Here is a 17,869-nt window from a genome sequence, read left to right as displayed (position 1 = left end):
ATTTGCTCATTAAAGGACTGGATTTCAGAGAAGTTGTGGCAACAACACTTTAACTCTATGTATCTTTTTCCTTTCTTCCTCTCCTTCTGCCTTTGAAAGTCATAAAATGCCTCTTAGCCCCCAATGGGTATTTTCCATCCTTTTTACCTCCCTCCTACTTGCTTCTGGTTGGTGGGTTAGGTTGTACAGTTACTCTGGCAAAGCACAGTTTATGTTAGAAGCTTTGGTAATGATGATGGCAGGATTGTCTTTCTGGTGACATCCTGTGACTTAATATCAGATGTAGATATTTACAGTTAAAATTCATCTTATATTGTCTTTTTTTTTTTTCTGCACAGGTAACAGAGGATGAAGTGTTGGATATTTTAGAAAGTGTCCTAATCTCTAATATGTCCACCTCAGTGACACGAGGTTATGCCCTCACTGCCATTATGAAGCTTTCTACTCGATTCACCTGTACTGTAAAGTGAGTATGGAGAAAAAGTAGGGTGAACATGTTGTTTTGTAATTTTTAAAAACTTTATTATGGAAAATTTCAAGCAAAAGCAAAAGTAGAATAGTAAAATCAATTGCATATACCTTTATTCCTCAATAACAATCATCATTTCATGGTTAATCCTTATTTTATCTATACTTTGCTCCCTGTCATCCCCCATGCCTGTTTTCTCTTTCAAAGTAGCGAAGTTATTTTCCCATATAAGGGTTCTGGTTTATTTTTTTCTTTTTACTGTTTTGACGAAAAGTCAATTCTTGGATCAGTCTCCCAGCCAAGCATATTTAAACTTAGTTCTCTTAGACCTTCTGCTTTAATTTTTTTTTTTTTTTTTTTTTTTTTGCGGTACGCGGGCCTCTCACTGTTGTGGCCTCTCCCGTTGCGGAGCACAGGCTCTGGAGGCGCAGGCTCAGCGGCCATGGCTCACGGGCCCAGCTGCTCCACAGCATGTGGGATCTTCCCGGACCAGGGCACGAACCCGTGTCCCCTGCCTCGGCAGGCAGACTCTCAACCACTGCGCCACCAGGGAAGCCGTCTGCTTTAATTTTTAATGTTAAGCCTCGTGAAGAATGGTATTTTTTACTATTTAAATTGTGAAGTAGAAGAATTTGGTGTCAGGTAATGACCTTTTGTTGAAAGAAGTCTGATGCCATGACCCACTTGTTGATAAAAGCTTATTTTAAAGTTATTAAAGAAGAGAGTGAACACTATAAATTTATTCTTTTGTAGCAAATTAATAATCGGTACTTTTGTCTAGCAAATTTTAGGGTATGAGATATTTAACAGACAAAATCTAGTATTACAACTAGAATAAGTATGATGGTAATAAGTATGATGGTCTTGAGCTATATGTCAGATGAATGAACATAAAGGAAAAGTGTTTTGTTTTTGAAAAGTTATGTACATTAAGAAAAGAGCATTTCAAAATTTTAACCAGAACCCTCTGTTTCAAACATTATTCTCTCTGCTTGTTTATGAACTTTCTTTTGGGTATTTGAATTTGTTTGTCATTTTATCCCAAAGCCGAATTAAGAAAGTGGTTTCCATCTATGGAAGCAGCATTGATGTGGAGCTCCAGCAGAGGGCAGTAGAATATAATGCACTTTTTAAGAAATATGACCATATGAGGTAAGTAAAAGAAAGTAAACAATGCATGTGCCTCTTAGCATCTCAAACAAATTGTCACGATAAACCCGTAAAGGAGATTCATCCCTCGTGTTTTATTAGCCGGACTTCACAACTCTGTTTAGTTCTAACTGCTTGGCCCCTTGTGTTTTGTCCATCTTCTATTCTGCCTAGCCTCTAAAGAAATAAGTGAACTATGTTCCTTTAGTCCCCTTCTCACCTTTCTTTTGGTAGAGAAAGTTTGCTTCATTTTCCATTTTATTTGGTGAAGAAGTGGGAGTTGTTTTTTTCTCAAGAGAATCGCATTCAGATATCATTACTATTAACATTTTGGTGTGCAGTGTCTTCTGTTATGCAGTATCTTTTTTCCCTCTTCTGTTATGCAGTATCTTCTTTTTTTTTTTTTGCGGTACGCGGGCCTCTCACTGTTGTGGCCTCTCCCGTTGCGGAGCACAGGCTCCGGACGCGCAGGCTCAGCCGCCATGGCTCACGGGCCCAGCCGTTTCGCGGCATGTGGGATCTTCCCGGACCGGGGCACGAACCTGTGTCCGCTGCATCGGCAGGCGGGCTCTCAACCACTGCGCCACCAGGGAAGCCCCAGTATCTTCTTAATTGGAAACTGCTAATAATGTACTTATTTGCTGTTCTTTCATTCCAATTTCTCTATCACTGAGAATTCCCAGTGTCTCGGGATTTAGAGGGACAGTTTGTCCATTCAGTGTTTCTTGCCTGCCCTTAATCCAGCCAGGAATTTAGGTCATGTATTCTTGTAATCCAGCTTCTATTTTAGTGTCTGTGTTGGGATGTGGGGAGGGGAGATGTCTCTACATGTTTGGCTCCAATATAGTTACAGTGATTGTTTTGGGTAGGGAAGCTAGGTTAACTGCCTAGAATTTAACCACTTCAGATTCTTTCAGGTCTGCTCTGCTTGAGAGAATGCCTGTCATGGAAAAAGTAACCACAAATGGCCCTACTGAGATTGTGCAGACAAATGGAGAGACAGAACCAGCTCCTCTAGAGACCAAGCCACCACCCTCTGGGCCACAGCCCACCAGCCAGGTAGCTTTTCCCTTGCTTATCTGGGATCTTCATGATCTTATAGTTCCTTAGAACCTATCTCTTAGCTGATACCTTTCAGTGTTCCTGGATTGATTGATGGTTCTCTTCCTTATTTTTAAGTGTTGAAAGGGCTTTGCATCAGATACAGATTAGGCAATGACTAATGAATAAGATTTTATTTCCTTGTTTAGGCCAATGATTTATTGGATTTGTTGGGAGGAAATGACATAACACCTGTCATTCCAACTGCACCTACAAGCAAACCAGCTTCTGCTGGTGGAGAACTTCTTGATTTGCTGGGAGACATCAACCTTACAGGTGAGGCCAGACTAGAGTTATTTCATGCTTGGTTAGGGACAAGGGCCTTAGGGGAAAACTGTACTGAACATAGCCTTTCTATCTAGCACATGAAACAGTTGAAGATGGGAGAGGCTAAGTGAAAAGCAAGAGTCTTCACAACATCTGGGATATGTTGCCATACTAATACTCTAGAGATAATTAATAGGGATTCCTTAAAGTCTAATTTTTAATTTTTTGGAGAGTAAATTACTCATAGCATTTTAAGATAGAAAGGACTGTCTCAGGTTAGAAAAGAAATACATCCCAAGAAATACATTACTTTTTCTAGGTTTCTTTCTACTCATGGTTAGTTTCCAAGAACTGTGGCCGTTTGTAGAGAGTGGAGAGGTGTCAACTGTTTTCCTCCTTCCCTCTCTCTCCCTGTCTCTCTCCTTGGTATTAAAGCAATGGAAGGAGAAAGTCATCCATGGTTATAATATTCAAATATAACTTTTCATTTGGGAATATCTTTTCTTTATTTATATGTAGTAGACATTTGTAATTAATGTGTTCAGAGATATTGTGAACACAAGAGTTCAAGAGAGTCCAAGAGGGCTTCCCTGGTGGCACAGTGGTTAAGAATCCGCCTGCCAATGCAGGGGACATGGGTTCAAGCCCTTGTCCGGGAAGATCCCACATGCTGCAGGGCAACTAAGCCCGTGCCACAACTACTGAGCCTGCGCTCTAGAGCCCGTGAGCTACAGCTACTGAACCTGTGTGCCACAACTACAAAAGCTCACATGCCTAGAGACCATGCTCCACAACAAGAGAAGCCACCGCAATGAGAAGCCTGCACACCGCAACAAAGAGTAGCTCCCCCACTCACCGCAACTAGAGAAAGCCCGCGTGCAGCAATGAAGACTCAACACAGACAAAAATAAATAAATTAAAAAAAAAAAAGAGTCCAGGAGTATCACTGTAGCATATAATTTCTATCTTAAGTGACTTCTTTAAAAGTATAATGGAGAGTTACAGCATACATGACCTTACGTAGAAAACAGCCATAGGATAAAGTTGTTGAATGCTCATCTAGACTGGCTATCACAAGCTAAATGATTTTTTTCCTAACGTAGCAGCCTCCCAGAGCTTATGGTTTGTATTTGTCTTAACAGAATTTAAAAATGTTACTTGTCATGTACTTAGAGCCATTTACAAATAGTCATTTTCAAATCTTGAGATGCCAAAGCTATCCTAGATATATGGAAAAACAAAAACAATCCCATGTTTAAAACATAGTGTATGGGGAATTCCCTGGCAGTCCAGTGGTTAGGACTATGTGCTTTCACTGCTTAGGGCCTGGCTTCAGACCCTGGTCAGGGAACTAGGATCCTGCAAGCTGTGCGGCATGTCCAAAACAAACTGTAGTGTATAGATGATATGCTTTATTTATTAACATAATAGCATTTCCATGTTAGTACATAATCTTACCAATTATAATTTTAAATGGTTGTCTAATATTTCATTAAGAAGTTTGAACCGTTATTTATTCAGTTCCTTACTATTGGGCATTTTGTTTGTTTCCAGAGTTTTCTTATCATAACTGATGCCTCAACATATCGTTATTACATAAATTTGTCCAAATTTATTTTGGGTTTACATTCTTAGGCTAAGTTAAGTTAGGCTTAATCTGTCTGAATCTGTTTAAAGTAAGAAGGATAAATACTTAACGTCATAGGGTATTGTGAGGAACAGTGACTTAGTACATGCATGACACATAGTAGGCACTTGGTAAATGTTATTTATCGTTTCCTCAATGTATATGGCCATGAGTTTCACTGTATAGTCATAAATATTATCGTCTTTTTTAAAAAGCCCTAACAGTTGAAAGATTGATGCTATCATTTTGTTAATTTTTATTTTTTCATTCAAGGGAATGTTTTATATTTATCCATATGTGCATTATACATGAATTTCCTTTTCGTACATTCCTTTTGTATCCTTTAACTCATTTATCATGGGGTCTTAATGTTTTGTTTTTGTTCTGACTTTCTTGTTTTTCTAGTCTTAAATGAAAAAGTAAAATGATAAAATGTTAAAAAGTCTAGATTTTCCTTTCCTTATTCATAATGAGTTTAAACACGTTTTCCCTTTTTTTTAATTTTTAAGTAAAAAAATTTTGAGTTCTAGATTCTTTAAGCCATCATTACAGTCATATCGTAATGCACAGTAATTTAAATCAGTAGAAAGTAGGAAATAAATTTAGTATGAGCTTTTAGAGGAACTGGAGCAGTGAGTTTCTGTTGTTTCTCAAAACTACGTATTGTACCATTGCAGGAGGAAAAAAGCTAAAATTTGGGGGACTTAGGGACTCATATGTTGCCTGTGTGTCTTGGGTAGCCCGTGATTTTCCATGGGAACACGTTTCTAAAATTGTTTTGAAAATGGAAATTGTAGGAAAATTACTAGATTAGATTTATAAAAACTAGGATAACTATATGAATATTTGTTTATATTCTTCATTGGTAATCTGCTTGACTGCACATCCTGTGGTGTCCACATTTGTTTTAGCTCCTTGTGCTTTGCTTAGCCATATGTATTTCTACCTTCCTTGCTAATTTTTAGTATGTGATTTTTTTTCTAGTGTACTTGGGCATTATTTTTTTTAAGCTAATTCAGCCTTTATTTCATTTTGTGAATTTTTTAAATGGTGTAATTTCAGTTAATTTTATAAGTAGTTTGAAATCTATTTAAGCATAAAATGCATTCTCTTTCTTTTGCTGAATTTTCTTATGCCTCTTCTTAGAATCTTGATTTCTGTTAGTTCATGATCACGTTCTATCCCTGGCCCTCCTTAACTTGTTCTTATTTGGAAGGATCAAATAAGTATGATAATCTGATGATTTCTTTCCCCCACTCCACACCACCTCTCCCAGGGTGTGTGTGTGTGTTAAAATTAATAAATGCCTTGATCTACTTAGCTTGTAAAATAAAATGTTACTAAGAGAGTTGACATTCCCTGTGTACTGCCCCCTTATCTCCTTCCCTCTTGATCCCAGAGGTAACTATTATCTATTCTAAAATAGTGTTAGCGTTGGTGTTTACCATTCATGTGTATTTCTAGAATGATACAGTGTGTAGTATTGTTTTGCCATTTTTTGCCTTTTTAGAACTGGTATCCAACTGCATGTGTACTTTTATACCTTGCTTTTTTTTGCTAAACATTGTATTTGTGAATAATCCATGTTAAGTGCATTTCTAGTGCATTCACATTTTTACTGCTGTATATGTATAGTATTTTATTTTGTCAGTGTACCACAATTTACTTACCCATTATTTTGATGATGGACATTTTGTTTCCAGAATTTCATTGTTAGAAATTATCTTGCTATGCACACTTTTTGTAACATGTCTCCCTGTGTAAATATGCAAGAATTAATCAAAGCAGTCCTTCTTTTGTGAAATGCTTGTTCACTTCTCTTACCACTTTTAAATTAGGTTAACTTTTTTCCTTATTGATTTGTAAAAGATATTTATAGTTCTGGGTAATCATCCATTTGTTATTTTGTAGCATACATTTTCTTCTGCCTTTGGTCTATTTTTTTATGGTTTTTTTTAATGAACAGAAGTTATTCATTTTAAAGTATTTGAATTTTTAGTTATTTTTGCATCTTGTTTAAGGCATCCTTCCCTTAATTTGAGATCATGATAATTTTCTTCCATATTTTCTTGGTGAGATTTGTCATTCTGGCTAAGATTGACCTAACTTTGGGATGTTTCATTTAGGTGCTCCAGCTGCTGCTCCCGCCCCTGCCTCAGTCCCACAGATATCCCAGCCCCCCTTCTTGTTGGATGGGCTTTCATCACAGCCTCTCTTCAATGACATTGCTACAGGTACGATCACTGGTGTTATCATCATTAGAGCAATGAGAGATAGTTGTTGAAGAAAGGAAGTAATAATTTTGCAAGCATTAGGCTGACTACAATTAGACTGATCTCCCTGTGCTTTCCCAGGCATCCCCTCCATCACAGCATACAGTAAGAATGGCTTGAAGATAGAATTCACCTTTGAACGGTCAAACACCAACCCCAGTGTCACAGTGATAACGATACAGGCCTCCAACAGCACAGAGCTGGACATGACGGACTTTGTTTTCCAGGCTGCAGTACCAAAGGTACTATAATTGTCTTCTTGGCCTTTTTCCTTGAATTAAAAATTGGCTGATTATTTTTTATGTATTTGGTAAGGGATATATTTTAATGTTCAGAGATTAAACTAAATTTGCAGATTTAACTCAAACTAACAGTAATTAACTATTATGGTTCATTAAAGCATGTCATTTTTTTTTTTTAACTAAGCATGTCATTTTTAATGAACACTTTCTGCTTAGTCAAAATATTCTTACAGTTAGTATTGTCTACAATGGATAAAGGAAGGGCAGCCTAATAGCGACAGAGCAGAATTCTACAAGGTGATTCATTAATGCTCAGGGCACTGAGGATAGGTTGGGGTTCAGTAGTACAGTGGTAAAGACCTAAAAAGCACAAATTGTAATGTGGAATTAAAGTTCAATCAAGATGAGAGACTTCATGTATTTGATATTCTCTTCTAGTCACTGGATCAGAATTAAAAGTTTTTGCCTCTTGATAATGTGAGAGAAACATTCCTCCTTCATTAACAGCTAGTTTACTATTGATGCAATGACTGCTTGTTTTTGTAAATTGAAGTTTTGTTTATACCAAATCTTAGTTTAAGGAGTGTTTATGTTCATCATTGAATAATGAAAAGTTTTGAAAAAGGAAAATGTAGAATGAGGAGTGGGCAAAATTTTTCTGTAAAAGACGAGATAGTGAGTATTTTAGGCTATATGCTGTCATAGTGCCAAAACTGTCATGGGCGATATATAAAGGTGGTGGCTCTGTTCCAATAAAACACTTGCAGAAAGAGGTGTCAGTTCATTCTTGGCCCATGGACCATATTTTACCAACCCCTGGGATAGATTAGGCTAATCTGATCTTTTCAGTGACATGTGAAGTATGACATTCAGACAACACAATTTTGGAAATTGAAGACCTTTTACTTGTGGTTACTGCTGACTTTGCAACCTTCTTTACTTGGATTTTTAGGAGTCAGAATAATGTAGCTGTTTTACAAGCAGTAGAGTTAGTGGTTTCAATACTAGTTGTATGACATTAAGCAGGTTACTTAATCTCTATGCCTCAGTTTCTTCATTTGCAAAGGGGGTGTGTCATCGTGATATCTAATTCATAGGGTTCCTTTGAGGAATAAATGAGTTTTATGTGCCAGGTACTGTTTTAAGCACTTTTCGTATGTTCGGTGCTCAGTAAATGTTAGTTGCTACAACTTAGAGTTTTATACTTATTATTTTACGCTGCGGTTCTAGCAACATACTGTCTCTGCTTTAAAGTATGGCCTTCTTCTTGGTGTTGTACTATACAATGCCTATTTGCATATCATGATGTATCTTGAACTTCAAAACGTTGTATTTCGTAGATTCTACTAATACTATTTTTACTTTTTGTTATTTCTGAAATTGAGGTACATTTTAAAATTGATACCCTTGTCATAGTTTCATTGGCAGCCTATTTTCTTTCTCAGTGGTATATAAAATAATGGTGTGAATTACAGTTGATGCCATCTAACATTTAATGAAATAAATGTAAATAAATGAATTTTAGCTTACATAATTTATCTTGACAGTAGACTTATGAATAAGTCCCAAAGTAATAAACCTGTGCATTGAGATTAAATTTCTGCTTTTATAATTTCTGGCCTTAGAGAAGACCTAGACCCACGAACCTCCTTCCCTCCTTTCTTCCTTCCCTCCCTCTCTTTCTCTCCCCTTTGCCCTTCTCTCTTTTCTCTCCCTCCATCCCTTTCTTTCTCTCTCCCCCTCTTCTCTTCTTTCTCTTTCTCTCTCTCTAATTCTCCTCTCTCTCTAATATTTTAGGAGACTAAACTTTCAGGAAAATTTTTGTAACCCTAGTCTGTAAAATAGCTGCATACATACTATATAGTGCCAACTATGACTTACCTGTCTTGCTCACAGCTCTTTTATCTCTCTTCCCTGTAAACAAACAAACAAAATCCACCAGCACTCAATAAATTATGGTGTTTGGCTTTTCCAGGTCTTTTGCTGTATGGGTTAGTTCTGCACATAATTTTTCTGTTAGGGCTTTGTGTCCCCAATGTAGAGATCCTGATGTGTTCCACATACGTATTAACAAACTGGCTTTTTTCAGCTTTTCCTTTACCTCTGTCCTGTAGGAGTAACCCTTGACACATTCCAGATTATATAGGCTTTAGAAAACAAAGGTTCAAGTCTCTGATCACAACCGTCCAAATACACAAAAGTTTGAAGGCGTGTAGTTGGTGACTAGTGTGCTGGTTTACTATTTTTAGAAAGCTTTTCATTTCTTTCTAGTTTTTTTTAACCGCAGGGACCCATTTTTTTTGTTGCTGTTGTTTGTTTTGTTTTGTTTTTTTAGTTACATAGTTGATCAGTTACTATTAACTGAGGTTGCCAGAACGAGAATTGGTTACTTTTTGAAAAGTGGTAGGCTAAAGTTGCTTCTACCAGGAAGGAAAGAGTAGCTCATTGCTAGAAACAATGGCGTTTTATAAATGCCATGAAGTGATAGCCCACATGCTGTGGATTGCTGATATCTGAAAAACAAATAGAATTTAGTAGTAGGTAAATCTGGTAATTGAACCATCATCTGCGTGTCTGACTGTATTTGTTGACATCTCTGACATAGTGTTAAGTGTATTTTTCTGAAGAGTGCCCTTTGTTCCCCCCAGACATTCCAGCTGCAGCTTCTGTCTCCTAGCAGCAGCATCGTCCCAGCATTTAATACGGGGACCATCACACAAGTCATTAAAGTTCTGAACCCACAGAAGGTGAGTAGCACAGTTGAAGACATTATCTGAGCAAGGTGTAAGCATATTCCCTGAAATAAAATTTGCTTTGTTTCTCAAAGGTTTTTCTGACTCACAGCAGAAAAGAAATCTTTTTAAATGTCTGGTCTAACCTCCTTGTTCTTTTGTAGATAATAAGTGAAGCCCAGACACACAAAATGGTTTAGTGGCATCTCATTAAAATGCACACTTAGAGGACTTCCCCACGGTCCAGTGGTTAAGACTTCACCTTCCAATGCAGGGAGTGCGGGTGTGATCCCTGGTCGGGGAGCTAAGATCACACATGCCTCATGGCCAAAAAACCAAAACGTAAAACAGAAGCAATATTATAACAAATTCAATAAAGACTTTAAAAATGGTCCACATCAAAAAAAAAATCTTTAAAATGCACATTTAAAGATTTCTCTATTTAGAGGCTTAAAAGTCTAGGTTTTTGCATGGGGAGGGGGACAAAGCAACCAGTATATCTGAATGTAGAGCATAAGATGAGTACGTTTACCTCATTTTTCTAGAAAATTGGATACAAGGGTTGAATCTTGAGAAAAGCACTTAGCAAATGTTTCTGTGAAAATACTCCTGAGTGGTTCTGTCCTGTTAATGTGGTTCTAGGATTGAAGCCAACAGTGAGTTCTGGAGATGCATTTTCTCTACTTGACTGCATGATGTTGGCTAATAGCTAGAGTATTAGGTGGTTTTTGTTGTTTTTTTTTGCCTGTGTTTCATTTTTAAGAGAGTTCTGCTTTAAAATAATATGTGTTTTCTAAGATTAAAAGTCTATTTGTAGACTGTACAGATTCTAAAGATTTTATTTCAGTGTGTAATTTTTTATTCTCTTTTCTTCTGACAGCAACAGCTGCGAATGCGGATCAAGCTCACATATAATCACAAGGGCTCAGCAATGCAAGATCTAGCAGAGGTGAACAACTTTCCCCCTCAGTCCTGGCAATGAGGGTCCAGCACCATTCTCATTCTTATCCCACTCAATCAAAGGAACTCTGGGAAGGAGATTATGATCGCTGCAAGTCCCCCCCAACTGTACCATGGGCATGAGGAGCTGAAGAGAACTGTTGAGGAGGATTTTCCTAAAGTTATTGCTGACCTTGAAGCATTGTTAAAGACTAATCTCCTCTCCTCCACTGTTGAGGCCGGCTGCTTCTGGAGGCTACTTTGCACTCTTCCTCCTCCTCTCCTTTTTCTGCACTTCTCCACCCCTCCTACATTTACAGCCAGAATCAACATTCCCTGAGCCCCTGAGGAAATAAGCAGCTGGTCTGGAGGAGAGGACTGGAATTCATGGCAAGAAGACACTCACTCTGTCTCTGCAGCAAAGAGTTGCCCCTTCTTTTTACTGTGTTTCTCTGTGGACTGGGCGAGGTGGGGTATTTACTCCTCACTAGCTGGGTTACCATCTTCAGGCGCTTTTTACATCTGGCATTGAGAACGGAAATGTAACGGTGGACATGAGGGAGCCCTGCCTTTTTCTACTGGTTCCCCCAATGTTTGAAAGAGGCATTAGGCTCCTGGTAGCCTTTTCTGTGCATTGCTGTATACACACAGACACACACATGTATGTATGTTTGTTACCAAGAACTGGTCAGACCTTGAAAGGTTATTTGTAAACACTGGACAGATGCAGTTAAAAAGAGCTTTTGTTTAGATTTGGCATGAAGGATATGGTGCTCTATTTGTAATAGAAACTTCAAAGGCTCTTCCAGCCCCCCCTTTCTCTGCATTCTTTAGCTGTAGTCATGAGTACTCTCCATGATTTTCAAAATTGATTCCCCTTAAAGTGCAAAGTGGACGATTTACAAAAGGTATATTAATAGTTATTAATGCCCCTATTCCCACTACAAATTTTAAAGTTTCTCCCAAACCCATGACTTGCCTGAACTATGGTAAATGGGTGGAAAGAGGAGTTTGCCACTTTTAAAGTACAGACTCCTTAACAAAAGCACCTTTGCCCACAGGAAGAGTGAGTATCTGATTCACTCTAGAGCATATTGGAGTCATCTTCTCCATTACTCCAAATCTCCCTTTTTATTTCCTGAGCCTGGCTTGGACCTTGGCATTCCGTTTGAATTCCTTCTTCTAACTGGAACATTTGTGTTGTATCTGTAACACTGGCACTGAAATAAAGACCACGCAGTTAAAGAAATCTTTCCTATATCGTACTTTATGGTGTTGGAATGAAGCCTTGTAGCTTCCTTGCCCCCTATGTCAGAGGAAGTCTTATAGACACCATAGGGTAGGAATATCCTTTCCTGAGTGCGAGAAGTTGGTCTTTCATCTTATGAGTATCTGCATCAAAGACTTGAGATCTGGAGCTTTTTAAACTAGTGAGAGTACCGAGTGCTTTTAGAAAGGACCCTCATGTTATCAAACCTTAACACTGAGTTGCTGGCATGAGGTAAGGTGACTCTCCTGTGGCACGTGTTGAATGTACTGTGTATGTTCAGGTGCACAGGTGCCATGTCTGATGTACTAAAGAAAAGGAAAAGTCAGGCCCACCTTGCTCTTAAAACATTTGCAATCATTACTGTATTGAGTACAGTATAAGGACCACTTTGGCTTTGGTCTTAAAACTGGATACAGATATCCATTTTTCCCCCTCCATTTCACCAAGCCTTTACTTAAAATCTTCAGTGTCTTGTCAAATCTAGCTCTGTATCAGATGCTAGATTATTCCTAACATTTGACAAACTGGAGTTGAACTAAAGGCTCCAAAGGGGGAACTTTCTGGTCTTATTTTAGTATTTAAGAGCAAGATTTGCTAAAACTTATTCTACTGGGTAAATGGTTGACTGAGTCAAGAACAGGATATTACCTTGTGCGTAGTTTTCAGTAAAGTAATTGTGGTCTAGTGTGTGTTTCAAACAACTGCTCTGCCTGTGTGATGAAAAATAGTCTTTAAAGGTTTCTTTGCAGACTGATTTCATTGGATGGATACTTAATGCTGTGAAACGTGATAGGATTAACATAATATTGGTGGATTTCTTGAATAGAATTTGTCTAACATTCCTCTTGTGGTTGAGGCTTTATTTTCTCTCTCACGTTTATAGTTAACCAGCTCAAGTTTCTTTAGTTGAACTGATTTGAATCTCAGAAATTTGCTGAAGATCATGCTATGAGACAGTGCTAGCTAATGGGGCTGGAAAGGGTCTACTCTCAGAACAAAGTGTCTCCTTGCATGAATGTAGTTTTGAGGTAGAGTTATGTGATCATCCATAGCTTTGTCTAGACAGAGTAAAAATCATGGCCTTAACACAAAGGGTGCTGTGTAGAATATGAAATGATTCCAGAGAGTGAACCTGAGCACCGTATTGAAGGACTAGCGGCCAGGTAACTAACTGCCTAGGATACTGATGGTTGTGAAGACTGTTTCAAATGATTGGATCTTTGAAAGCTTCAGTGTGCCTTAGTTTCTAGGATCAGAATTCGTTCTCCTCTCATTTGGCCGTGCTGCTAAAGGAGAAATCTCTTAATTTCTATGAATACTTGCACATTTCAGTTATTTCTTTCCCTAGTATAACCATTCACGGGGGAGCAAAATTGTTTAGATTTACAACTTCAGAGCCATTGTGAGGAAAGGGTGATTTCCATGGCTGTTTTCATAACTCCAGGGTGATAAGCAGTGAGCCTAAACACACTTACTTGGACAATTTCACATGCACTTTTACCTCATTTTTTCCCCTCTTCCAGAGTAGTTTTTATTCTGTACTCCCTCCCCACCCCCACAGTAATCCTAAAGGAGAATTCGTCTAAGTAATCTCAGAAAACTGTAGGAAGGGTGCTCTACCCGAGAAGCTTCTCCCACTATGCTCCGGTGCTGTTACCTCGAGGTAATTTGGACAGCCATGGAATGTTTCATGCTCTGTATAGTGATTATCTGTTCATTTTAAGGTCTTTCTAATTTAAAGAAACATTCCTCACTGTAACATTTGGGAGGGGATTCTTCCCTCTTGTAGATTAAAGATGTGCTTCATACCCCTTGTTTGTCCCATTTATATAAGAAAACTGTCTAGCACTAACGGTTTGAGTATTTCCGTCTACTATATAACATGCTTTCCATTTTTATGTTGTTCTGAGAGGTTGGAAATTAGGGGATACTGTTTTCAAGGTTCAACTTCATTATCTTCTGCATTGGAAAATATTTGGGCTATGAGAACTAGGGGAAGGAAAGTTTGAATGCGTATGTTTTTTTCTAGTGCATGTGTATTACCCACATTGTCCTAAACAGAGAGTGAGCTAGAGAGCAAAAAGTGGATACTCACGAGCTTTGTGGTTGGTGGAGAGGTGGTACACGTCTGTGCACTCAGGAGTTTGGGAATGGGGAGGATCACTGAAAAGAGACGTGCTCAGAAAGTCCTGAAGTTTAAAACGCTTTGACCAGCTCTGGCTCAGGAGGGTGGGCCTGCTTGTAGAACTGGAAGTGAATAACTCTTTTTCAAGCAATAGCGGTGAGTGGGTCCCATCTACAGGGTTCCAGGACCTGGAACATTCAAACAGAAGAAAAGGCTGAAGCAGCATGCACAGTTGCTTCTTGAACTTCCACGAGGCTGATTCTGACTTCAACATGGAACATTGGAGTTTTGTTTTTGTTTTTGTTTTTGGAACCTGCTGTTGCGCTTTGTGTGTTTTGTTTTTGTTTTCTCTTTGGGGGCTTCATGGGAAAGAGCTTCTGAACTCTTTCCTTTGTGAACTCCCACTATGTCCCTGTATAGTCCCTTTTCTTTCATAATGTTGTAAGTTACATTTTCATTAAGCCCCATCACATCTTCTTTACTGTAAAAATATTAAAAGGCTGTTTCCAGGCGGGACGGCTAATGAAGTTCTAATTATTGCAGACATATTTTTGAGATGTAAAAAAAATTTTAAATGATAAGTCTTAGAGGCGAGAGGAATAAAATGGATGTAAACATTTACATGGGATGCATTAGAATTCTGCTGTGTGTATTGTCTTTTGGTTGAAACAAATTATGAACAGTGACTAATAAAAAGTCAATACTCAATGATTTAAATTTTGCTTCCTCACTTCTTACAAGTGGATTAGAGAAGCCTTTGATGAGTTCTTATTCCAGAGCTTTGAGCTAAACTTACTGACCTGTTAATGTTCCTTTTACACAGAAATCTCACCAAAAGAGGAACTTGAACAAATTTTTAAAAACTTGAAGTTACAGACAGTGAAAAGTGCAATTGGAAATTTTAACTAGTGATTGTTTCCATGCTGGTATTCTCCACATGGGTGAATTCTCAAACAAGGCAAATAAATCATGTCAAGATGAATTGTGTGTTAGAGGTGGTCATGAACTTTTAGTTTAAAGCGTCTATTTGTGACTTGTTCAAGTTTATCTGTGTCTAAGAAGAGGAAGGCTTGACCAGCCAAATGAATTCTGTTTCATGATCTATTTTATATGAACTCTTCCATAGAAGTGAGAGTGGTTGAAAGTTGGGAGCTTATGTGTTCTAGTACTCAGATGATCCCTGATAGTCCCTTATTGAAAAGAGGGAGAGTGTGATAGTTAGCCCCCTAACTGAGAAGTAGAAGGAAGTAGGCCTTGGCAATTATCTAATTTATGCAGAAGTGCCCTTTGGTGCTGTTTGATAAGTGACATTTCTATAATCTTATATGTGGCTTAGTTAAAATTCATCTTTGTTTCTAATATTAAATTTACTTGACACCTTCATCTCCATGTAACGAGAGGAAAATATAAAAGCTGCAGTAGAAAACGTTAGCCAGTAACAGACTCTAGACATTTACTTAATACAGTGAATAGTGTTCAGATTTGAACTTCCATCCAGAAGGACCAAATTAATTTTTATCACTTTTTTATTTTGGGGTACGCGGGCCTCTCACTGTTGTGGCCTCTCCCGTTGCGGAGCACAGGCTCCGGACGCGCAGGCTCAGCGGCCATGGCTCATGGGCCCAGCCGCTCCGCGGCATGTGGGATCTTCCCAGACCGGGGCACGAACCCGTGTCCCCTGCATCGGCAGGCAGACTCTCAACCACTGCGCCACCAGGGAAGCCCAATTTTTATCACTTTTTTAAAGTATTTTTCATGCTATTTCCTTCCCTAGTTCAGTTGTCCCCATATTCAACAATACAAAAATGTTCAAGGAAAAAAAATCCTTCAAACCTGGAAGCCAGGTAAATACAGCCTGTTTATTTGAAACTAAAATAAGGACTATCTAAATCTCAATCTGTGGTAGAAATAACAAAGGATTTAGGCCTAAAGATGACTTGTGATCATCAAAGGAGTGGGAACTAGCTGTAAAGAAGCAAATGTAGTAAGCTCTTATGGCTCCTCTACCAAAATCTTACAGACGTGAACTCTCCTTCTCCACACCTTCTTTCCATTTTGTAGTGAAGATTAGGAAGAGCTCCTGGGATAAAGTGTGTGTGTGTGTCCCTCCCCAACCCCTTCTAGGTGGAGAGAGAGGTATGCACTTACAGGAAGGATACAGAAAGGAGGGAGTCTAATGACTTATCTGTCTCTTGGCTTGATTCAAACTGATTTTTGTAATGATGAACCTGCAGTGAGGGCAGATGGATATTTGCACAAAAAATCCCAGAGGAATTTATTTTTAGGGTTAGTCTGAGCTGTTTACCATTTCTAGAAATTGTAGTTACATAACCCTAGGCATACATAATGCACACTGCCTTGAACTGGGGGAGAACATGAATATGTGACCTTTGAAACAGTATAAAATGTTAATGGCAATACATGATCTGAAAAGAAAACTCAGAATCAACTGGTTGTCACCACTTAACTGAATTGGGTCTTAAACCATGGAGACCTTTAAAGAGAGCTGCGTCATAAATTATCCCCTGCAACACCTGGGCTCCTAGCTTTTTTCTCTTTTTGAAAGAGGTAGTACGTTATTGAAGAAGTAGTAAATACACAACTTTTAGCATATGCTTGTATTCTGAATTGATGCTTTAGCCCACTCTCCCATTAATTACAAAAAAAAAAAATCATCTACCACTGCTGTTCCCCAGCATGAACTCAAATGCTGGTCGTGTGACAGGATCCTTCCCCTTCAGATGATAAACTAATAAAGAGCTTCTGCTCATGAGATCTGGAAAATGTAATGTGTAGTACCTCAAGAAACAGGCTTTTAGAAGCACTTAATTCTGAACCACATTTTCATTCTTTTCTCTGCCTGTCTGCCCTTGGTCAACTCCACTTCTGTCTCCATATTGGTGCTTATCCCTTACATACCAGTGCTCTTGCTGGAAGAAGTTACCCAATAAGCACTGAAATGGGAATCCAACTACTTTGAGTAGCTTTCTTGAAAGTAATTTCAGGGTAGAAGGAAAACCCACGAGGTAGACAAAGAGTTTTTTTCACTTTACACCAGACTCACAGAGACATCATTTTAAATTCACTAAAATGAGACAAAGAAATGAAGATGACTGACTGGAGACTGGAATTTTGGTATATACAAAGTAACTCATGAGAGGGGAGAAGGTAGTGACCAAACTTTCACAGAAGAAATAATTTGTACAGAGTCAGAATCTTTGCAAGAGTCAAATTTTGTCTTGGAATTTAAAATATCTATAAACGCATACATAGAAGAGGGGGACAGACTGCACTGACAGATGTCAAACTCTCTTGTTCTAAACCTACAATTAAAATATTCTTAACATATAGTTGGTCTGTACTAGGCAAGCTGAAGCAATGGTTAATAGGTGATACCAATTATTCAAAGCACAAGAAATTGTTTTTTTCTGCTAATTCCTTAGAAGTTGCCTGAAGATTCAACACCTGTGTAGGAGGGGGAGACCTAAAAATCCAGAGGTCTAGAAGGTTTCCTAAGACAATTTAGAGCAGAATTAACAAGAGGACTCTAAGGAATTGAGTGTCTCTTAAATTTGGAAATTCAGAATAATAGTGACACCTATGAATCACTACTATGTGTCAAGCACTTTGTATGCATTTGCAAAATCTTCATAATAACTACTATACAGACTAATT

At 38.3% G+C, this 17,869-nt stretch overlaps 1 protein-coding gene across 1 annotated transcript in view; it reads left to right on the top strand.

Moving 5' to 3' along the window:
• Positions 1–15,176, top strand: part of AP1G1 (adaptor related protein complex 1 subunit gamma 1) — an 81,015-nt gene extending 65,839 nt beyond the window's left edge. The window contains exons 16-23 of the mRNA XM_004273232.3: positions 339–466; positions 1,517–1,621; positions 2,536–2,677; positions 2,869–2,995; positions 6,740–6,847; positions 6,968–7,128; positions 9,777–9,875; positions 10,741–15,176. Coding sequence (XP_004273280.1) covers positions 339–466; positions 1,517–1,621; positions 2,536–2,677; positions 2,869–2,995; positions 6,740–6,847; positions 6,968–7,128; positions 9,777–9,875; positions 10,741–10,842 — 972 coding nt within the window. The 3' untranslated portion in view covers positions 10,843–15,176. The remainder of the gene's footprint in view (positions 1–338; positions 467–1,516; positions 1,622–2,535; positions 2,678–2,868; positions 2,996–6,739; positions 6,848–6,967; positions 7,129–9,776; positions 9,876–10,740) is intronic.
• Positions 15,177–17,869: the final 2,693 nt, after the last annotated feature.

The sequence above is a fragment of the Orcinus orca genome, chromosome 20, assembly GCF_937001465.1.
Source record: "Orcinus orca chromosome 20, mOrcOrc1.1, whole genome shotgun sequence".
NCBI classification, from domain to species: domain Eukaryota; kingdom Metazoa; phylum Chordata; class Mammalia; order Artiodactyla; family Delphinidae; genus Orcinus; species Orcinus orca.
Note: the sequence above shows the minus strand (reverse complement) of the source record. Positions and strands in the feature narration are given on the sequence as shown.